Source organism: Leucoraja erinacea, chromosome 7 (genome assembly GCF_028641065.1).
Source record: "Leucoraja erinacea ecotype New England chromosome 7, Leri_hhj_1, whole genome shotgun sequence".
Lineage (NCBI taxonomy): Eukaryota > Metazoa > Chordata > Chondrichthyes > Rajiformes > Rajidae > Leucoraja > Leucoraja erinaceus.
In genome coordinates this window covers 35,796,084-35,820,038 of record NC_073383.1, presented here as the reverse complement: position 1 = coordinate 35,820,038, position 23,955 = coordinate 35,796,084, and the positions used below count along the sequence as shown (strand labels likewise).

At 44.0% G+C, this 23,955-nt stretch overlaps 1 protein-coding gene across 4 annotated transcripts in view; it reads left to right on the top strand.

Moving 5' to 3' along the window:
* The window catches only part of LOC129698887 (receptor tyrosine-protein kinase erbB-4-like), an 804,589-nt gene extending 783,099 nt beyond the window's left edge, over positions 1–21,490 (top strand). For 3 of the 4 annotated variants that reach the window (XM_055638279.1, XM_055638280.1, XM_055638277.1), the window contains 3 exons: positions 3,389–3,692; positions 7,294–7,383; positions 11,808–21,490. In XM_055638279.1, coding sequence (XP_055494254.1) covers positions 3,389–3,692; positions 7,294–7,383; positions 11,808–12,244 — 831 coding nt within the window. In that variant the 3' untranslated portion in view covers positions 12,245–21,490. The remainder of the gene's footprint in view (positions 1–3,388; positions 3,693–7,293; positions 7,384–11,807) is intronic. The other variant, XM_055638278.1, reaches the window with a different exon arrangement.
* The last annotated feature ends 2,465 nt before the right edge of the window (positions 21,491–23,955 follow it).

Below are 23,955 nucleotides of genomic sequence, written 5' to 3'. Positions count from 1 at the left end.
GTGTGTGCATGAGTGTGTATGAGTGAGTGAATCAGTGTGTGTGTGTTTATGTACACATGTGTATGTGACAGTATGTGTGTATGTATGTAAAGTGCTATTTTTATTTTTTTTTCCCGAAGTTGGTGAAACGTTATGCGATGATTACTATTCTTGCTGAAAATCACCACTTTTTTCGGCAGTAAACTGTTACGAAGGTTTAAAATCAATGTGTTATACTGAAAAAGTTTTTTTTTGGTGGTTTATTTGAGGAAGATACTCTATGATTTGAAAGTCTGTGAAAAAAATTTGATTTTATATTCTTAAATCAGTTATATTTTACAGTGTTGTTCATCATAAAAATGCAACAGATATGACTGAATGCAATGGGCAACCTGGAAAAAGTAGAGGAAAAAATGAATTAAATTCTCTAAAAGATTGTGCCAAACATATTTTTCCCCATAGTAGAGGTGTTCATCTATGTGAAACAATGTTCAAATATGTAAAAATTTAAGTTTTATAATCGAGTTTCAAGAAACTTCAAAGTAGACACTTAACGAAGAATCACTCCTATGAGCATTGGTGTGGGTGAGTGTAACAGAGAGAGATCATATGTTTGTATGTGAGCAAGAGATGATCTATGTGTGCAATGGCATGTGTATATGTATGTGAGAGTGTGAGGTAGTTTATGTATGTCAAAGAGAGAGAGACTGTGCATAAGTGTGTGTTTTTGTATGAGTGTATTTGAGTATGTGTCAGTGACCTTTTGTGAAAGAATTGTGTATGTTAGAATGTGACAATGTGTGTGTTTAAACATGTTTTTGTGTGAGAATATGCAGGAGTTCAAGAGTGTTATAAGATTGCTTATGCATGTAAGTCTCTGTGCGTGAGAGAGACAGTATGTGGTGTATTTGTGGTTGTATATGAGCATGTGCATGTGTGTATCCATCCATGTAGGAGAGTATGTGTCTCAGTGTGAATATTTGGGTGCATATAATAGTGTTTCATTTTTATTTGTATGTGAATGCATGTGTGTGTGTGCATGATTTTCTCTTTGTGATGCGTGAGTGTATATGCCTGCATGATGTCTGTCTTGGTGTGCATATGGTGTGTTTGTATGTGTGTGTGTATGTCAGGGATTGTGTATAAATGTGTGACAGTGAATGGATATAGATTATGTGTGCATATCTGTGTTTATATGTGTGTTATTTTGAATGAGCTTGCTGTGCATAAATACAACTAGTGTGAGTTTGTGTTTGTTGTATGTAAGAGTGTGAATATATTTGTGGGTGCCTTGTGCTGTGTGATTTGTCCATGAGTGTGTGCTTTTGTATGTGTCTGTATCAGTGCAATGTCAGTTTGTATGGAGTCAACATGATTGTTGTGTATGTTTATCAGTGAATGCATGTGCACAAGTGTGCATGTTTTTGCCTGAGTCTCTGGGGGTCAGGGCCTGCCTTGGGAGGTGCGGGGCCCAATTGGGAACAATTTTGGTGAGCCCCAGGTTCCCAGCCAAGGTCTGTAGATTCGTAGAAATATAATTAAAGTCTATTATAGACTTTATATCTCTATGGTAGAATGGAAGGTAATCAAAATGTGTGCTTAAAAAGTGCCTGCGACTTAATGTACCAAACAGATCTAAGCTACATTTTAATATAAAATTGCATACATGTAAGCCTACAAGTAACAAACAAAATGTGTAGATCACCTCTGAAAAGTACATAGTTACAATACCACTTGTTTTAGTGACTGAAATGAAAAAAAAGGTAATTTAATTAAATAGATCCTGGAAAACCAATAATCATTGGTGAAAATCCAGTCCAGGCATTAAATTTTGGGCTTCAACTTTGGGCTTCTACCCCATCCTAACTTAGTTGTGTGTGTTAGTTGTCTGTGCGTGATGTGTGTGTTAGTTGTCTGTGCGTTATGTGTGTGTGGGAGGGGAGAGAAGGAAGGGTGGAGGGAGGGAGAGAACGGAGGGATGAGGGAGGGAGGTGTGTGTGGGAGGGAGGGAGGGAGGGAGGGAGAGGAGGGAGGGAGGGAGAGAAGAAGGGGAAGAAGGGAGGGAGGGAAGTAGAGAAAGGAGGGAGAGAAGAAGAGAAAGAAGGGATGGAGCGAATGAAGGAGAGGGGGAAGGGAGGGAAGGGAAGGAGAGAAGGGAGGGAGAGGGCCGGCTGCAGGAGCGGATGCCGGCGTCCGGGTGTGAGCTGAGGCCGAGGTTTGTAAACGTTGCTCCAACTCCCGGCCCGGCCCTCCCTGTGTTCACCGTGTCTCCCCGGGGGAGAGAGAGGGGGTGGAGCCGGGGCTGTGTGCGTGAAGCACGGCGACTGGAGGGGCAGGAGCGCTGCCTCGGGACCGTGAGCGAATGACCCACCTCCCCCTCTCCCCCTTCTCCATTCCCCCTTGCACCCCCTCCCCCCCCCCCTGTCCCGTCTACCCCTTTTATTCCCCCTCCACCCCTCTACTCTCTCTCCGCCCCTCTCTCCCCCCTCCACCCCGGGGTAGATCTTCCCGAGCCGAGAGTAGATGATTCTGGCGCAGGTCCCCTTACTCGTGGGGCCCAATTGGGAGCAATCGGTCCAAACGGCTTAAGGCCGGCTCTGCAGGGGGTGTGTGTGACAATGTGTGAGTTTCAGTGTTTGTGTATGTATCTGTGAGACAGTGTATATTGTATATATTTAATGATGGGGAGAAGGGTCTCGAACCGAAATGTCGCCCATTCACTCTATCCTGAGATGCTGCCTGTCCCATTGAGTTAGTCCAGCATTTTGTGTCTACCTTATATTTAATGATACGTCAGAAAAGGACACTGACAGTGTTAATGTGTGTTTATGTTTGTGAGTGCGTATATGTGTGTTCACATTCATGTGTATATATGTGTGTGTGCAATGTATATGGGTTGTGCAGAAGTGTGTATGGGTTTATGCATGTGTACTTGTAGATGTTTGTGTGTGTGAATGAGTGTGAGTGAACCTGGGTATATGGTGTTTGTGAGTGTTTATGTGTTTGTTTGTGTGTGCATGTGTGTGTGGATAAATCAAAATGTTGTGGCCTTTGGATATTGTTGCGATCGAGGTGGATACCTCAACAAGGCATGGAGGGTATGAGGAAGGCCGAGATATGTTGAGCTTATGGTCGGATCAGCTCTGATCTTATTGAATGAGGAGCAGGCTCGGGGAATGGAGTCCAATGTTTGCTCCTAATCTGAATCCAATCACTGAATGATTGAACTAGCTGGTGGGCTGAGCATTAACTGCTGCTCCTTCGTTAATCCTTCGGTAAAGCAGGGCTTGTTGCCTTGTTGTATGCTCACACACCTCCAGCTCAGGTTTGTTTGATGATATTTGTAAATGCTGGGTTACAGACGCTATATCAATGCAGGTTGTTTACCCAGTTCCCCTCTGCCCGACAGCAGAACCAGTTTGTGTATCGTGACGGGGTCTTTGGGCCGGAAGAAGGGCTGCCGGTGCACGGGCTGTCCCTCAGCTGCTCTGGGACCACCCCGCTGGAGGAACAGGGTGCAGCCTCTCCGCTGGAGGTGTTCGACGACATGTGCTGCAATGGGACACTGAGGAAGCAGGTCCCACGGCAACGGGAAGACAGCAGCACCCAGCGGTACAGCGCTGACCCCACCGTCTTCCTGTCGGAGCGTGGGCAGAGGGGTGAGCTGGACGAGGGGGGCTACATGACCCCAATCCAGGACAAAAAGACCACAGGTAGGTTCGGCAGCACAAACTGCTCGGGAGAAGGTACCGCACAGAACGGCACTTCACCAGGGAACAGATGGAGGGAGGGCGGGACTCACACAGAATTTAGCAAACACAGTTGGTTCATGAAATGGAAAACAGGTCTCATGTGCAAACGTGCGGATACCTGTCACAGGAAGAGTAGTTGTATAAGAAGAATATAGAACTGTGCAGCACAGGAACAGGCCCTTTGGTCTACAATGTCTGTGCTGTACATGATGCAAAATGAAACTAACCTCATGTGCCTGTACATGATCTGTATCTCTCCATTCCCTGCACATCCATGTGTTGATACAAAAGCCTCTCAAATGTCACTGTAATATCCGCCTCCACCATCATCCACGGTAGTGTATACCGTGCACCCCACTCTCTGTGTAAAAACAATTTGCCCCACACATCGCTTTAACTTCCCCCCACTGACCTGTAAGCTATGTCCTTTAGTCTTGATATATCCACCCTGGGAAAAGGTTCTTATTGTGTACCCTAGCTATGCCTTTCATAATTTTATAAACTTCTATCAGATATCCACTCACCCTCCAGTATCCTGGAGAAAACAATCCCAGTTTGTCCAACTTCTCCTTGTAGTTAATACCTTCTAATGCGGGAAGAATCCTGCTAAACCTCTTCTGTGACCTCTCCAAAATATCCATGTCCTTCTTATAATAGAGTAACCAGAACTTCATACAATACTCAAAATCTGACCTAACCAGTTTTATAAAGCTTTCAAGAAGGAACTGCAGATGCTGGAAGATAGAAGGTACACAAAAATGCTGGAGAAACTCAGCGGGTGCAGCAGCATCTATGGAGCGAAGGAAATAGGCGACGTTTCGGGCCGAACCCCTTCTTCAGACTGATGGGGGGCTGGGGGAGAGAAGGAAGGAAAAAGAGAGGAGGAGGAGCCCGAGGGCGGGGGGATGGGAGGAGACAGCTCGAGGGTTAAGGAAGGGGAGGAGACAGCAAGGGCTAGCAAAACTGGGAGAATTCAACGTTCATGCCATCCGGACGCAAGCAACCCAGGCGGAATATGAGGTGCTGTTCCTCCAATTTCCGGTGCTGCTCACTCTGGCAATGGAGGAGACCCAGGACAGAGAGGTCGGATTGGGAATGGGAGGGAGAGTTGAAGTGCTGAGCCACCGGGAGTTCAAAGTTATAAAGTTATAAAGCTGCTTCGATTTGCTCACTCTTATACTCATTGTTCTGACCCATGATGGCAAGTATACAATATGTCTTCTTTACCACTCTATCTACTTGTGTTGCTGCTAACAGGAAGCTATGGACTTGGACCCCAAGTTCACAACTTGTCCAATGTACACAATTACTTTTGAAAGTCCTCCCATTAACTACATTTTCCCTTTACATTTGCCCTCCCAATGTGCAATACCTCACACTTTTCCAGATTAAACTCCATCTGCCATTTCTCTGCCCATATCTGTAGCTGTTTTATACCCTGCTGTATCCTTTGACAGTTTTCTTCACTGTCCTGCCAGTCCTATCCCTCTCGCAACCAAGTATCTGTGATGGGCACAGCATTATAGTTTCAAGCACTTTTCAGGTTCAAGTTCATCTGCTTTATCCATCATAATCCTTGCATTGAAATAAACATTCTTCAGCCCAGGATATTGGATGAAGGATGGCAGCACGCTCGTTAACCTGTCCTTGTTTACCTTCTATCAGACTTACTTATCTTAGCCTCTCCCTTTCCATCAATTCCTTTACCTGCTGATCTCGTTCCATCCACCTTTCAACCCCAGAAATTTCAGCAGGAAATTACAATGAATGGAGGATGCATACATGACCAATCAATCACAGGGCTGACGGGATTTTCCCTTCAACATTGCTGTCAGGGAAGTGATACCAAGTGTGGAAAGAAAGAATTGCAGATGCTGGTTTATACTAAAGATAGACATAGAGTGCTGGAGTAATTCACTGGGTCAGGCAGCATCTCTGGAGAAAAAGGATGGGTGACGTTTCAGTTCTGGACCCTTCTTGTGACCCTTCAATGTGATAGCATCGTGATACCAATGCTGATTCAGCCATATTAGGCTTCGAAAATACTTAATTGGCCATAAACTACATTTGGACACTCTGAGGTTCTCTGTAGACTTAATCTGTTCTTTCTTGAAATGCAGGGTCAGAGTAACTGTTGCCCTTCACACTAGATAGTGCAAGCACATAAGACAAGGAACGCTACTGAGGTAGGAGGTGGCACATCTAAAATGACCCAAAAATGCATTTGCCACTTCTCGTATGACTCACCGTTACAGTGTTTCTGAGAATGGCAACCAGAACTGGGAACGTGAGTGTCTGCTGTCAGCTGAGTTCACCCAAACAGGAAGCCATCAGGTCCAATCTTCCTGTGGTGACTCTTTCCACTATGATGTTCCTCTGGTCTCATCCTGCCTGTGAACCTTCTCCAGCAGAACTCCCTCCTGCCTCCCTGTTTCCATGCCCCCTTCTCGTGGAACAATATTTCATCCAACTGTTTATCGGAAAGACAGTGACAGATCAATGCCTACCCCGCATAAAACTAGTGGCCACAAAAAGCACGAGGATTGCTCAGGTGGTTCTCTGTACGGGTGTCAAACACAGCCTCGAGACAACACTGTCTTTGTGTTCCTCACCAAGTCCCCGAGCCCCTCACCCAGTACAGCAAGATTAGCTGCAGAATTCCTACAAATGCTTCCCAGGCGGGCGCTTGGTGGAGAAAGCCATTTATACTTCCTGAGAATTTGTTTGAACCTGACTGACCTGGAGCTTACCCTCCATTTTCCCAACAACACCGTACCATTTGAAACCATCACCCAATAACCATGAAGTATTGTTCCCTATGCCTGCCCTGACTGCCCCTGCTCCAATTATTGGCTTATTCTCTAATATTATAATGCTCCTAGGAAAGGAGAACGCCTTCCAGGAATCTAGCCCAGCGCCTCCTTTAAACATCTCAAGCAATAACCTATCATTAATCCTCATGGGATAACAAGCCCAGCCAGAGAGCAGGACATAATCTGTGAGCCTGGTATCATTCTGAGTTACACGCCCACAGTTGTGAACACAGAGCTGAATTGGCAGAAAACTTTAATATATGGCGACATGAAAATTATGTTGTTGGCTGAGTGGTTCCACTATTTAAGAAGGAGAGTTATTATCTTGAAAAGAATCACTCACTATCTGTTGATCGATCTGTGTGCTTGACTGATGGTGGTGGTGCCCAGTATCAATCCCTGGAATTATTTCCCTGAACCTGTCCGCCTCTCCCACTCTCTCTCCTCTGCCAAAAATGTTCAATAAAATCTATCACGTTGGGCATCTGTTTTACAAGCCCCGCTCTAGCTCAATATCAAACTTTATCTATGAACCTTTCATGAAGCACCTTGGGGGGAGGGGGTTGGGGGGGGGGGGGGGGGGGGGGGGGATTCCACATTAGTTCCACCACACAAATACAAGTTGTTAATACTTGAGTGCTTCTATGTCAGAGGTTTAGTTAGAAATATAAACCATGGAGTAAATGACCTAGTTAGACATGGTGACCAGCATGGCCACTGTCTCCTCAACCTTTCGATCCTTCTCTCAGTAGTTTGTGAGCGAGCAGGACCTACTCAGGAGGACCGAACACTGACAAGACTATCCAAGGCAGACACCAAGCCCAAACATTCGCGCGCAGGTTAGTAATGTTCTCTGAAACCTCTGAAGATGTAATTGCCGTCTGTTCAACTTTTTTGAATTGGGAGACAGCACATTCTCGCCAGCCAAATAACTCTCTGTTTTTTCCACAATTCTATGAAAGTCGAATTTGTTAGTGATGCAATGCTTTATTTCAGAATGTAACTTTGTAGTAAGTGCATCCCTGTTCATTATCAGGGTTAGGGTCCCCCAAAATCTGAGGGATCATTTACATAAAATGCAGAGCCACACACAATGCAATGCATGAGGCTTCAATGCTAGAATTCAAAGGAGATTTATGCTGGACGTATACAGAAGCCTGTTGGAACCCGACCCTCATTACAGTGCTCAGTATTCAGGAAGAGGGGCACAGGGGAAGGTGCCTCCCAGAGAAGATGGAAGCAAGCTGGCTCGCTTCTCAGCAGGAGACTGTTGAGGTCTTTGACGTTGCACTGTCTCAGAACCACCAAAATGCTACCGTTCCCAGGCAAGTAGGTCCCAGACGTATGCCAACCCACAGAAAATTGGGGAAGACTAGGAGAGTTAGAACCTGACATGGTGAAAGTGTGATGGACCTGTCAGGGTCTATGTGGAGTGCCCAATGCTACAGGTTTTCCCCAGCAACGCCTGCAAATCCACCTCTATGACCCACACTGACCGGACGTTCATAAGATCAGGAACCCCATTCACTACAGGCGATTCGCATCCTGGAGGCTGAGAGGGTAAGGGTAGGTTCAGACTGTGAGGTTCACCTCTCAGGGAAAGATGAATGGACTGGGAGGAAGCCTGAGCGATACACATATGGAGGTCTTTTAACGATTATAAGTTTGTTTGAGTGAAGAGAGAGAGAATCTTTTCACTTTGGAGAAGAATGTAACTAGAGTCTCCAAGAACTCATGAAAAATGATGTACCCAAAGAGCCAGGAGAAAGGTTACCACTTGAGGGAGAAGAAATAAAGGGTCACACTGATGGAGAGGGAGGATGCTTGATGAAAAGAAGCTCAATGGGAACATAAAAGGCAGCACAGGCTGATTGCTTCACACAGTCTGTCTATACTGCCTATCCAATTAATCCTTTGTACATTTTTGTGAAACCTATTTTTATGCAATTGGTAATTTGTCAATTTAATTATTAGTTGAGATCATCTTTATGTTTATTCATTTAGTAGACTTTAATGATTTATAAATGTCAGTCATATGTTTACACTATATACACCACCCGAGAGTTAAGCCCTCGCTTGGCCTCCAGTCAGGATCGATCAGGGTCTCTCTAATTCCTAAGGCTTGGTCTCTCTGAAGACGATGCCGTGGCCTCCAGTGGGAATGGGACAGCTCATCCTGCGCTGTACTGGACGCAGTCACAGGATATCAGGGATGGTGAGACTGGGTGGCAGACTGAATCCAGCTCATTTTAGACACTTTAGTCAGAGGGTGGTGAAACGGTGAAATACATTGTCACAGACACCTGTGGAGGCCGTTATTTTCAAGGCGGAGATTTTTGATTAGTACGGGTGTCAAGGGTTAAGGGGAGAAGGCAGGGGAATTGGGTTGAGAGGGAAAGATAGATCAGCCATGATTAAATGGCAGAGTAGACTTGATGGGTCAAATGGCATTCTGCTCTTACACCTTATGAACGTTTGAACACACGCTGGAATCTGGAGCAATAAATAATGTGCTGGAAGAACCCAAAGGGGTTTAGCAGCATCTGAGGGAAAGGAGTCCTGATGTAGAGTTTCAGCCTGAAATGCTGACCACCTCCCTCCACCAACAAATGCTGCTCAACCCAGTGCTGTTGCAGAGAGCCCAGCTCAATGTCATTTTCAGAAAGGCAGATTTGGAACAATATCTTCACTTCTGGGGAATCCGTGTACCAATGAACGAGAAAAATCCACTCAGCAGGAAAGTCAAGGGAAACCCAATCTGTTCAGAGAGCGGCAGATATAAAACCTGTTGCCATTTGAGTGGTATAAGGGGGGAAAGGTTTGGTGACAATGAAAGGAAGTGTGAGATGTGCAGAGACTCAAGCAGATGCTTGTTTTTTTCTGAATTTTCATGCCTTTCACCACCAATTACCAAAAGAACTGAAACTTACAGATTTAACTTCAGAAGGACCAGATGTGTGGCTGTCACTCCTGCAGTAAACTCTGATACTTTTTTTCTCTGGTGCTGATGGAGGCTTAGCCAGGCTGCTGTAGCCCTGCTGCTGGGTTTGCCCATGCGCTGTCTACTGTGCCACCAGTCAGCAGCAGACACCTCCGCCCCTGCTCCCGTTACCAGTTCCAGCAGTCTCCTGCCACCCTCACACCTTTAACCAGACTTTGCATCGCTCCAAACCTCTGCTGCTCTTGTCCCAACTCATCACAGCCGCCCATCCTTCATCCACAGTTCACAGATCAGCAACGCATAAAATCCGTGTCCTTGTCCCCAAGGTCATCTGCTGCCTCGCCCGTTTTCTGCACCAAGCTATCCTCCAGTCTCTCACTCCCTTCAGATGGTGGAGACACCCTGACAAACACTGCGTTTCCCACCTCTGGTGCCGTGCACAGCTCAAGGTTTAATTGCTGCTTCAATCTGAATTGATGCCCGAGATCGCACCTCCCATTCGTGGCCACACAACTCCCTAATTCCTGCCGGCCTTGACGCTTCAACCAATCTTCAAGGACGTGAATGACAACTTGGCCTCAGGTGGTGGAGACTAATGCCCTGCCCCCAACCATCCCACAAGCCTCCTGGAATCTATACCAGTCCAAGGCCTTCTACATTCTCTCTGAATCTTTGATCATTGAAGATCGTGAGAGTTGAAAAAAAAATGTAATTTATATATATAGATCAGTAAATAAATTATAATTAAAAAGCAATTCATTCATTTAAATGCACATTCAACCAAACTGAATTAATCAGAAGCACTAACATAAATTAAAGTAAAAACAGAACAAACCACTCAGCTTCATTTGCTCTCCAAGTGAAGGTCAGTGACTCCATTCCATTGAACGGGGTCTTCTGGATGTCCCAGTTACAAGTGTCATAGAGTCATACAGCACAGAAAATGGTTCTTTGGCCCAACTCGACCACGATGACCAATATGTCCCATTTAAGTTAGTCCTGTTTGCTTGCATTTGGCCAATATTTCTCTAAATCTTTCCTATCCATATATCTGTGCAAGAGTCTTTTAAATGCCATGATAGTACCTACCTCAACGATCGCCGCTGACACCTGGTGCCATATACCCACCACCTACTGCATTCACCCTAACTATTCCACCTCATAATGTTATATACCTCTATAAGATCATCCCTCAGTCTCTTGCACTCCAAGGAATAAAGTCCTAGCCTGCCCAACCTCTCCCCTTAGCTCAGCCCCTCAAGTCCTGGCAATATTCTTGTAAATCGTCTCTTCACTCTTTCTGGCTTAACAACATCCTTCCTACAGCAGGGTGACCAAATCTGAACAAGTACTCAAAATGTGGCCTCACCAAGTTCCTGTACAACATGTATCAGATTTTACTCTTGCACTAAACGTTATTTCCTTAACCTGTACCTGCACACTGTGGATGGCTTGATTGTAATTTTGCTGACATGACAGCATGCAACAAAAAGCCTTTTCATTGTACCTCGGTACGTGACAATAATGAACTAAACTAAACACAACGTCCCAACTTCTATACCCAATACCCTGACTGATGAAAGCCTCTTCTTTACCACTCTACCTACCTGTGACATCACTTTCAGGGAGCTATGCATCTGTATTCCTAGATCGCTCTACAACACTCCCCAGGGCCCTATCATTCACTGTGAAGATCCTGCACTGGATGACAACACCTCACGCTTATCTGCATTAAACCTCATTGCCATTCCTTATCCCACTTGCCCAGCTGATCAAGACACTGCTGTAATTTTTGTTAGCCATCTTCATTATCTTTGATACCACCTCCTTTAGTGTCATCTGCAAAGTTATTAATTATACCTTGATATTCTCATCCAAATCATCATCATATTACCAGCGTGAAGTGTGTCCAGCCTCTTAGCTCAGTGCAATATGGAATGCTGGAGAAATCGGTAAAGCTGGATGGGCAGCTGGGGTAAGGTGGTGTGTGATTTGGAGGGGACCCTGTAGGTGGTGGTTTTCCATGTGCGTGTTGTTCTCATCCTTGGTGGCGGATGTCCCAGGTTTGGGAAGTGCCGTCAGAATAGCCAGTGTCGTATCTGCAATGTAATGTGTAGATAGTACTCACTCCTTAGGTTGGTGAAGGCAGTGTCGCCCAAATGGACTGTCTGGCCCTGGGTGAGGATGAGCCCCCTGGGAGTTGTTTGGATTGCACTCATCCAAATAATTTATTGGTGGTTTGGAATTTGAATGGAGTTCAGGAATTACAAATCTCTTTTCCTCTGTACAAAAGATATAATGGTTTCATTGATTCTTTCGCAGAGTTCTTGAACCCGGTGGAGGAGAACCCATTTGTGACTCTTCGGAAAAATGGTGACGTCCATGCTCTGGATAACCCGGAGTACCACAATGTCCCAGAGGGGCCGCAGACCACGGAGGACGAGTACGTGAACGAACCCCTCTATCTCAATACGTTTGTCAATGTGGTCGAGAACCCAGAATACCTACAGGACAAGATTGCCATATCAGAAAACGTTGACAAGGCCTTTGATAACCCTGACTACTGGAACCACAGTTACCTGTCCAAAGGTACCATGCACAATCCTGAGTACCTGCACGAGTACGGCACAAAGTTTTTTTACAAGCAGAATGGACGCATCAAACCCATCGTGGCAGAGAACCCTGAGTATCTTTCAGAGTTCTCACTAAAGCCAGGGACTGTACTGCCTTCATATGGACAGCGTAACACAGTGGTGTAACCTCACACCTCCTGGGATTCCAGCTTCACTGGACCTCCTCATCAAACTAGAAACTGGTATCCTCAATGATAACTGGAAGGAATATGTCTGAGGTCTTAGTACTGACAAACTTTGTCTGAACTGAAGGAGAGTTGGATTGCTAGAATTCAGCCCTAGTCCAATTCGAAGCTTCGGAACTGACACCCGTTACAAAGCAATATGGTTATAAACTGAAAAATGAAGGATTGCTGTGGAAGTACCAAAAATGTAGATCTTTGGGATTGAGTTTTCTTTTGGACCTTCCACAAGATGATTCAGAAAGTTATGGTCAAGGAACAGAGTGCAATAGCCTGTAAATGGGGGGATGGGGAGGAGGGTGGGTGTGGATGGCTCCGGGAGTGTTCAAATTGAGGGTTAATTCTCAAATATTGTTTGTCCAACCAAACATAACCCTCTAATTAGGGTGAAAATCCACAAACTCAGTCCATCAGTAACACTAAGGTATGAATTTTTTTTGGGGGGGAGGATCATGCTAACATCTCAATATCTGGTACAGGTTGAATCCTCTAAATTGGTACGCTGGCATGGCACCCCATGTAGTAAATTTTTTCAACAATTGACAATGGAACTAACCTGGATGGGCCTGACCTGACTACTGGCCCTGAAGCAAGCACATCTCATTGTTGATTGACCCCTTTCCACCCCTATACCCACTATTTACCTGAACACTATAGCAGGCTTCATTTTGAAGGTGGCTTTATTATGTAGCAGATCTCTCAATTCTTTTTTGTACTTAAATACAGTTTAATAATGGATAACCTTTGAAAAAATTGGAAAGTAGTGCCATTCTTAATTCTAAATAATAGATTGAGAGAACAGTTTTGTAATTGAATAATTAATGGAAGGGGTTTGTTTTGTCTTTGATAAGCACACATCATTTATGCCAATTGTGTTTATTACTAAGGTTGATATTGTAAATGTCATGATTATGCTGCTTTTATTACGTCTCATCCAGTGTTGCTTTACCGTCACTGGCACGAAGACATGAACTCATTCAGTCAGCAATGGGGCCACCAGAACAACACGTATTAAAAAGATACACTTTTTTTTAGCCAGTTGGACAGGAGTTCAAGAGGCAGGCTGGATCTTATCAGAGAGGTGAAGCTAGAAGTCCTGTACTAACTGAAGCTGGCCAATCAGTCACTGGTTGCATTCAGTCAGGAAAGAAAGCAAGACAGCTTGGCGCAGAGTTGACACACACTGGCTGACTCAGGCAATTGCACCTGCAAGGTTCCCCAGCATTACCGAAGCTTGCATATCTTCACAGAAAGAAGTGAAGGAATGTGAGTGAACTCAGCTAATCAGCCCATTGATATCTTTTTTCTGGAAATGATAAAGTGCTGGTATCTCAAGGTGTCCTTCCCTGCAGTGTTAGAGTAATTGCTCGCTCTTTACCAAAGCCACAAGGTTAATCGGAAATTACATGACTGATTACTGCTTGGCTCTATAGCATTGCTCTCCGGAAACACCACATTGCAAGTTTTCCCAAAGGCAGTGCTGCAATAGTGTTGAACATGAAAAAGAACACAATGTCTATTTACAATCTAGGTCAGTCGATTCTGTCAACAATTTGTCGTTAAGTGCTTCAAAGGATTGTTGTTTTATCCTATTATGATGCTAACCATTGCTTAATATTTTTGTCCCAGGGCCTAGACACCTTATTTAACCTGCATTTAAATGTTTTGATCAAATTGGGTGCATATCAGTCATTAAAACATATCGCAGTCTCCAATGGGAGATAAGCCGGGGATACTCAAAGGTTGAAAAATCTCCTCTTTAAACTAAAGATGAATGGGGCTGAGGAGATTCAGGTCACTGCATGGGTTTGGTTTGCGGGCCAGCTGGCCATATGGTGACTGGTTTGTCATGTACACCAGTGACTTTATGTGAGATTTAATAACTCATATAAAGACAGCAAAATGGTGGGGTAGAAACTCAAAAGTGGTCATCTCTGCGTTGAACAATCTTGTAAGTGCTGTCTGACAGTGAGAGGCTTTGAAAATCAGGTTGAAATTTAAAAAAGGTTTTGCAGCAGTTCACACAGTGAGAAAGGGGATTTGTTGGGTTCCCATCACAAGCCATACATAGAGCCTTCTACTGCCACATTCCTACCATGTTAACTGCTGGGAAGGTGGACAAAGATCTCTCCCAATGGCAGCCACAGAGGTGAGAAAAATTCCATGGTTAGGCAGCTCAACGATCTCCATTTTGTGTTTAATCTTGATCTCATGCCCCAGTCATGCCCAATTCTATGAACGGCCCATGCCTCCGTGAGGTATGAATAGAATAATCTAACCGATATGACAGCTTCGTGTACTGAGATGCATAACATGGAAATGCCGCATAAAATGAAAGCCAAGAGTAGTCACAGTAATGAAAAATAAGTCCAGCCGAAACTGTGAGTTAAATATTAATGTCACACTGGGAACCCGTCAACTCAACACTCTGCTAATTTGTTATCGGATTGCTTCTTGAGTTTTGAATTTGATAAACAATGTTACACCTTTATGCATGAATTTATTTCAGTAACCGTGACAACAGCCACTGCACGAGCAATGACATCATTGGGTGTGCGGGCTGATGCAAGGAAAATGTCAACTGCGTTGAGGTGAATCACACATGGAAGCTCCCGGAATAATTTCCCAATGGGCACAGATTGATCCAGAATTGATTACTAGAGCGATCTAACCTGGGGAACACTGCACATAATGGAAACGCAGTCAAATGGATCCAACTCCTTGAGGTTTTGTCACACATTAAGTGGCATATCTTGTCATGGTCAAAATCAGGAGCTATTGTCAGCATTCTGCATAGACGACATGTATAATAGAATGTATCTTTTTTCTAAGCAATTGTAAGTACAGATACATACGATGGAAACGTCATACAGAAACTGACAGCAATAACTGTAGTTCTAGATGACAGTGCAATTGTAACCTGACTGGGGACATCTGACACTAACTATGGCTGTTTTTCAGATTTGAAGAACTTTGCAGAGTTATGGGTCAGACTTAATTACAGTGAGGTTTGTTGGATAGGACTTTCAGAGAGTCAGTACAAGCATGATGGGTTGAGTGGCCTTCATGTGGTGTTAAGCAGCGGCTATTAATAAGTGCGTGGAACTACTGCGTCAAGAAACTTTCCTTGTTCTCTATCTACACGTAAACATAAAGCATTCAAATTCAGAGCAGGAGTAGGCCACGCTGTCCCTTGAGCCTGCTAGCCTATTCGATAAGATCACAGCTGATCTTACTGTAACCTCCTCTCAACATTCCCATCAGGTCCAGTAACGTTTCACCCCTTGATATGTTGGTAGGTCATAACATCTCATATGTCATCTCTCTGTTTCCTCTGACGTTCTGGTTAATACATGATGCACGGGCACATAGGAGCCAGTAGCAGGAGGAGGAGGCCATTCAGCCCTATGACACTACTATATCAGTCAATGTGATCATGGATGGTCCCCTATCCCAATACCATATTGCCATTCTCTCCCCTTTACCCATAGATGACGTGCCTAGAAATCTATCTGACTTCTTATATATATTCTGTGACTTGGCCACCACAAGCTTCTGTAGTAGAGACTATCAGAACTTCACCAACCTCTGGGTGAAGAAATGCCTCCTCATCCCACCCATAAATGTCACATCCTTTGACTTCCAACTGTGACACTGGTTCTGGATCCTCTAACCCCAATCTTGAGTAAGAGAGTGATCAGGTCTACAGCCAGAAGCAGAGTCCAACCAGTGATTTCTGTGTTGGTATGAGACAAAGAACCTGCTTCCTTTTCCAATCTAGTCTTTTTCCCACAGAATGTCACCACAGTAGGTTGTTATAGTGTTATACAACACAGAATCAGGCCCTTCAGCCCAATCCATTCATGCCAACCTTCAATGCCTTGCCTATTTGTCAGCGTCTTTTTTCCATCCCAGTGATAGAAAGTCCATCTTTGGGCAATTGTATCTTCCCTCTTTGATACATCTTCTTTTATTTCAACATGGGGGTGTTCCTCGGGATAGGCCTTTGTGTCTGAGTATCACAGTAGTGAGGGAAATCTCCATACGGAGATGGTAATGACATTACTGCAAGCTTGCTGGCCTGGTGTAAGAAAGGTGAATGGGAGGGGCGGTGTGGTGTGTAAGCACAATTGGTGGCATTCCCCAGCAACAACACCTCCACCCAATCAAAATTCCATCAGTATCCATTCTCTGGTGGCCTTTCACTTCCCTCTCCTTTGAGCTTCAACCTCAAAGAATTCAATGTTCCCTGGAACTATTAATAATCAATCATCCTGCCTTGAGTTTAGAAATGCTTTGACAGCATTAGTTAATGTATCGTTTAGCCTGACTAAAACATCGGGTTCTCAAATTCAATTTACAAGAGGCACATTTAATTCCAGAGAGGAATATTATTGATGTATAGAGAAGAGTTTGTATATACCGTTCCTGTGCACAGCCTGGCTTTTCATATAATCACTGTTTTCAACAATCTGATGCCTGTATGAAAGTCTGGCCAGAAGATCATTTTATCAAGGTCACCTTAACCATACTATTATATGATTCATTCCACTGTGAATCACTGTGAGGGATCCTTGGGATGTGATAAGCTGCAGTCGACGTGTTAAATATTAACTGCTTGCAGTTTCAATGGGAGCATTATTGTGCAGAGGTTAATCGCGCTTCGAACTGGGGACTGGACAGATAATTGACTTATACATCAGATGTGGTGTCCACAACACACTAGTCCTGAGCAGACCGCCAGGAGGACCCGGGAAAGCTACAATATGAACAGATCAAGGTCCAACCACAATAGTTGTCTGTATCTGCCTGATTTAGACAACTGGTTTAAAGTTTTCTCTTGCGTTTTTGGTAAAATGTCTCCCTTATTATTTTGTTTAAAGTTAATACACAGCATGAAGGGATAATGTGAACAAAGACTTAGGTAATATTTTCACAATGAGAGCCAACTGCTGTTCATTCTTTCTTGAAGTTCAGATGGGCCCTAGCTCCCTGTAGATCTCAAACTGATATACATGAAACATATTGGCTTTAGAATTTTATTGAGGATACAATCAACACTCTGTGAGGCTGTGTGAAGTGATTAGTAAACATCATTTGATATGGATTACTTGATTCTAGGAAGCTTGCTTAAACCAAATCTTCTTCAAACTGAAGAAGGGTCTTGACCCAAAATGTTCCCCATTCCTTCTCTCCAGAGATGCTGCCTGTCCCACTTTTTGTGTCTAACTTCAACTTTTTTTTAGGACAGGGTTTTTCATTGGGACGGGTTAAAGAATTGGAGGATGGTTCATAGAGGGACATTCAGACTTTAGGGTTTAGCCCACTGCTGGAATCTCAGAGCTCGTAAAATCTCTGTCCCACGGTACGAGTTCATTCCAAGAGCTCTACCGAATTTTCCCCGATTCGAACTCGGAGATTTACGATAATGGCCACTCGTCGGTACTCGGGGCTCTCGTGGACATTTTTCAACATGTTGAAAAATCTTCACGAGTTTTCCCGTGCTTATCTCCCGTTAGTGAGTCTTGCCGAGTATCTGCCGTTAACGTTACGAGCCGCTAAAAGACGTCCCCGAGCTCCGACTTACCCACTACGTTCATTCTCCGTGCTTACTACGAGTTTGATTTTTTTTAAACTCGGGACAGCTCTTGGAATGAACTCGTACCGTGGGACAGGGCTTTTAGGCTGTATCAAGTCAGACATGAGGCCTAAAAGGAGCTGGTGAACAATGGGGCTTTGAAATTTAAAACATTTGATTGTGAATGACTTTGTGTCGCAGTGTATGAATGATCAGCCAACCCAACATCTAGGAGTGCTCCACACAGTGAATTTACCTGGGGTGGATTCTCATTGGACAACTTGGAACTTTAGATAATGTAACCGAGGTCACTAGCACCAAACATTACACATGGGCAAGTTCACCAGGAAATCATTATACCAAGCTTATCCTGTCACAGTGATCTGTACAAAGCAAGCTTCATTGTTTTCCATGATTCTATTTTATCCATCTTTTTTCATATTGCTATAAGTTTATTTTTAACTGCTGGTAATTGCACATCAACTTCAATAGAGTGCATGCGGAATACAGAAAATCTTTGCAAGAGTTTATTCCGTGCATTGAAACTGATGAACTGTTTTACTTGGAAGCCTGAGGCAGATTGTGTTGTTGTAGAAAGAATACCAGCAGTCTGATTGTCCACAGACACTATCAGTCCAGTGTCCTGCTGTGTTAAACTTGTGAAATGTGAACCTTGATACTTCTCTGATTTCTGTCCTTTGTGGAAGTAAGTAAGTAAGTAAGTAAGTTTATTGGCCAAGTATTCACATACACGGAATTTGCCTTGGTGCTCTGCCCACAAGTAACAACATGACATACAGTGACAGTTACAAATGACTCAGAAAACACTACACATTCATAATAATAAAACATTAATGATAAAACACCATTGATCAAGCTTGTGAACCAACAAATACCAGATCAAAGGGAGGCTACAGATTTTTGGCTGTTGAGTAGAGCTACTCGTGGATAAAAACTGTTTTTATGTCTGGCTGTGGCAGCTTTGACAGTCCGGAGTCGCCTTCCAGAGGGAAGTGATTCAAAGAGTTTGTGGCCAGGGTCAGAGGGGTCAGAGATGGTCTTGCCTGCTCGCTTCCTGGCCCTTCCAGTGTACAGTTCATCAATGGAGAGAAGGTTGCAGCCAATAACCTTCTCTGCTGATCGGACGATTCGCTGCAGCCTCCTGGTGTCGTGCTTGGTGGCTGAGCCAAACCAGACCATGATGGAGAAGGTGAGAAAAGACTCTACGATGGCTGTGTAGAATTGGACCATCAAGGCCTATGGCGGATTGTGCTTCCTCAGCTGTCGTAGGAAGTACATCCTCTGTTGTGCCTTTTTGAAGGGTAAGGTGGCCTCACATGGTTGCTGTTGGCAGTGCTTTTGGGGTTATCATCGTGGGCCTAATGAGCCAGGTATCTATATTTATGTGTTTCTAGGCTACAGACATCACAGGCATGTAAGGTCTAGGTAACGGGTGGGTCCAGAATCTCATTGAGACCAAACCGAGAAGGCACATCTGAGCGGCATTAGTGAATTGGTTGGGAGTTTATAACAAGACAGTAGTTTTTTAGCTATTGTTACCTAGAGTACTTAAATCCCAGTAGAAACAAGGAACTGCAGATGCTGGTTTATCAAGGCAAGACACAAAATGCTGGACTAACTGTGGGTCAGGCAGCATCCCTGGATAACATGAATAGGTGATGTTTTGGGTCAGGGCTCTTCTTCAGACTGATTGATTAAACTACTGGAATTTAAATTTTACAGCTGCCATGGTGGGATTCAGACCCAAGCCGGATCATTTATCCGGAACACCAACAAACTGAATTAATTTGTGAATGATTTTAACTTAATAAGAAGATCTCTTTGTTTAAAGAACATGCAATTGAAATTCATTATCAAGATACCAATCCACATTTTAACACTTTGGATGCTCTTCACTCCCCCTTGACTGCCAGGCCTATCTCTTCTATCAGAGCAAGGGTAAGGGGGGGGCAGGTGCTAGGGCTTCCCATTGCCCTTATTAGCAGTCCCATGTTGACCCTTGACAATTCAGTTTCTTCTGTCTTAAGGCTTTTTGGCTTCCAGTTTATATATTGTCTGTGATAAATGCACTGGTGTTGGGGCTGGTATTCAGTCATGATGATTGATTGGTTGGTATGGCTCGTAGGTAAAAAATAATTAATACCTTACAACAGTCTCCAAATTAGGTTACTTGGAGTTATGACAGATACACATTACCAATGAGACTGGCTGTTGGGTGGGAAATCTGCCAAAGGAGTCTTAATGGCATGCGTTTCCATACAAAGAAAAAAAAAATTCTCGTAGCACCGTCACCCCCTTCACCTCAACATTCATGTTCTACTCAAAGCTCCAAATAAATACCAAATCCAAATCTTAATGAAATACCCCACATGGCTCACATCCAGAGACAATGTTACTGTAAGTGACTGGATTGCTTTAATGCACATATAGCTACTCTATAACTATCCTTCACTCACAAAATGCAGGTGAAATAACCCTGCTGTTATCAAGAGAATTTGCAGTAGTTTGATAATGTGCTCTGTTTGTTGTAATGCATAGAAACTTGGTCTAATGTAACTACATTCTGTCTGATGTAAATCCTGCCCTAATTCCTAATCCATTAACTCACAGTTCATTAAATATTTCCAAACTGGAAGTAATGACTAACAATCACTAACGTGGTCTGCAATACTTATCCTTTTATTGAAGGGATCATGTTCTGCATTGGAGCTTGGTGTTTACACAAGTAACTCAGAATGGTTTGAATGGAAAATTCCAAAGACAAAATATATTTTTGGGATGGCCACAGCATTGTAAAAAAGCACTGTAGGTACCCTGTGTAAAAAGGTGGTGTTTCCTTTCGATTAAATCATCGTATGTTCCCTCGGCCTTTGCTGTGTTGCAGGATAAAGAGTTGACCAATGAAACTCTGAGCAAATATTGATACTGAATTCACTGCATTACACGGAAAATGTGAATAGTATTTTTTATAGATTGTTAAAGAAATGGCTAGATGCATCTGTAAATAAGGGAGACTGTTGCTTTTAATTTGTGGAATTGTTTTATTTGAGGCATACTTGTTCCTTTAGGGTTGTTTTGTATATATATGTATTTGGACTGTGGCTTTTTTAAATTCACAGCCTTGTAGAACTGCTGATGATTATGTGTTCAGCACTAGTTAACGTGGTGTTTTAACTTTTGCGCTCGGCTGTAGCTATAGGAAGCCTTAGCTCTATGTCTGGTGTCTTATTAATTAGCTTTTGGGAACTCAGCTTAAAACAAATAACTGTATTCACAATACCAATAACTAACGTTGAAGCTATAATTCTCTTCAGCCTCTAGTTTAGCTTCTTATGCTCTTTTCTTTCAGATGGCAATGTTCATTCCTGGCCTTTGATTTTTCTGTGCTCATTCACAGTGTAAACCTGCCTCCTAACTTCTGTTTGAGTGTTTAAGTAGAATGATGCTTTAAAGCTGGGTTATATTGCAGCAACCTACAGCTTAGCCATCATCTATGCTGTACAATTTGAAGATTTCTTCCTTTTTGTTACATGAATCTGTCAAAAATATATTTTTAATTTAATATAAACAAACTTAAATAAACTGTGAACCATGCTGTCTGTGGTGTTTTTAAACAATCCGAGATTGTGAAGTACAAAACCTTTATAAAAGGTCAAAATCAAAGCTAATGTTGAAATTACGTGAGCACTAGTAACCTGCTCAATCTCAGTGGAAGGGGAACAGTTCATCAATTAATTGCAAATGTGAACCTGAAGCAAAAACAAGGACAGAATAATGATTTGCTCGCAAATTCAATCTGTGCTCAAACAACACTCCCTGGGCTCTATCATTAAGACCACAACACGAGAAAGGTTTGCTCCCAATTAAAAGATGGATTTAAATGTTCAACAGCTGAAACAATAATTGTCTACAATGATATTTGGTGTGCATGTGGATATAGTTGGGGTCAATTTCATTGGCAGAATCAATCCTCAAACCAATGTGAACTACCATGTTTCACAATATTGCGAATAGAGCCATTCACGTGAGCAGTTGTGCAGGAGTTTAAATGCTAGCAATGAATTTTATGGGGGGTGGGTGGAGGTGATTCTAGACATGCAACTCAATTTAGTGGCCTTCTGGAGTCGGAAACGTTCCATCAATGCCATATCATATGGTCTCCGTATGATCTTCTGAATTAAAACACTTTCTGCTCAATTAAATGATGTCTAATGATTAATAGAATTTGATCCACAAAACTATGCACACAACGGTTGTGCGTAGCTTTGAATCAACTCGACTCAGGGCTCCCGTAGATTTTGAAGAAACAGCAGAAATGAGAAGCAGGAAAAAGCAGTGATTGGCTCTAGCCTGAGTGGGAGGAGAGGTAGAAGTGAGTCAGAGGGGGCAAACTGTTTAAAAAGAGAGGCAAAGCACAGAGACTCAACTCAGAGCTCCCGTGGATTTTGAAGAAACAGCAGAAAAGAAAAGCAAGAAAAAGCAGTGATTGGCTCTAGCCCGAGTAGGAGGAGAGGTAGAAGTGAGTCAGAGGGGGGAAACAGTTTAAAACTGAAGAATTTGGTTTGTAAATTGGTAAATTAGGCAATTTATCAATCAATATAAGCAAGGGCTCTGCGAGAGCGGCCTTGTGAGGGAAGTGTGAGTCTTTGGCGAGGAGAGGAGGCTACACCTAAAGCTCAAGAGGGCGGAGCGGGGTGAACACATGTCGAGGCAGATGAGACAGTGTGAGGCTTGCAGAATGTGGGAGCCCAGGGACACAGATGGAGCCTCTGGCTGCTACAACTGTGGCAAGTGCGTCCAGCTTCAGCTACTAAAGGGCCGTGTTGAGGCACTGGAGAAGCAGCTGGATGACCTCAGGGCCATCTGGGAAAATGAGAGTTTCCTGGACAGGACCTACAGTGAGGTGTCACGCCGAGGATACGGGAAGAACCAAGGTGTGTGATGGAGAAAAAGGGTGGAAATCGTGGTTGGCAGAAGACCCAGGTGGCTGTGCCTAATGAAAACAGGTACGCCCTCTTGGGAACTGTCCGGGGAGACGATGTTTCCAGTCCGAGCGGCGGACACGTCGGTGGCTCTAATCCTAGAGATGGGACTCAACCGGCGAGACCGACGTCGGGCAGAGCCCTAGTGGTGGGTGACTCCATTATCCGAGGAGCGGACAGGAGATTCTGTGGTGGCAGATGAGATGCAAGGATGGTCTGTTGCCTCCCTGGTGCCAGGGTTTAGGATGTCACGAGCCGAATTCAGAACATCCTCGAGAGAGCCAGCAGTAGTTGTGCAGTAGGCACAAACAACATCGGGAAGAAGAGGAAGGAGGTTCTCCAACATGACGTCAGAGAGTTGGGAAGAATACTGAAACGCCGGACTTCTAGGGAGGTTATCTCTGGATTGCTTCCAGTACCTCGTGCTAGTGAGGACAGGAACAGGGCAATAGGGGATCTGAATGTGTGGCTGAGGGACTGGAGCAGGGAGCAAGGATTTAGATTTATTGACTACTGGGATCTCTTCTGGGGTAGGGGTGACCTGTACAAAAGGGACGGGCTGCACCTTAACTGGAGGGGGACCGACATTCTGGCAGACAGGTTTGCTAGGGCTACAGGTGTGGCTTTAAACTAAATTATGGGGGGGGGGGGATTGGCAAATTGGGAGTATAAAGATGGAGTTGAATGGGAAGTGACTACAGGAAAAATTACAAAAGGTTCTCGAATTAATGGGAAGGAAAGCTCGAGAATGGACAACAGAGTAAGGTCAGGGCCAATGGCGAGTGGTGCGAGGGGGAAGTGAATACGGAGGTCAAAGTGCTGTATATGAATGCGCGAAGTATAAGGAATAAAGTGGACGAGCTTGAGGCTCAGTTAGAAACTGGTAAGTATGATGTTGTGGGAATTAACACCTCCAGTTTAAATTCCATTTGGAATATTTTGGAGGACCAAGAAACCAAGAAACAAGAACAAGGCTGCAAGAGGGCCAGGGCTGGGAAATTAATATTCAAGGGTATACCTCTTACCGAAAAGACAGACAGGTGGGCAGAGGGGGTGGGGTTACCCTGTTGGTGA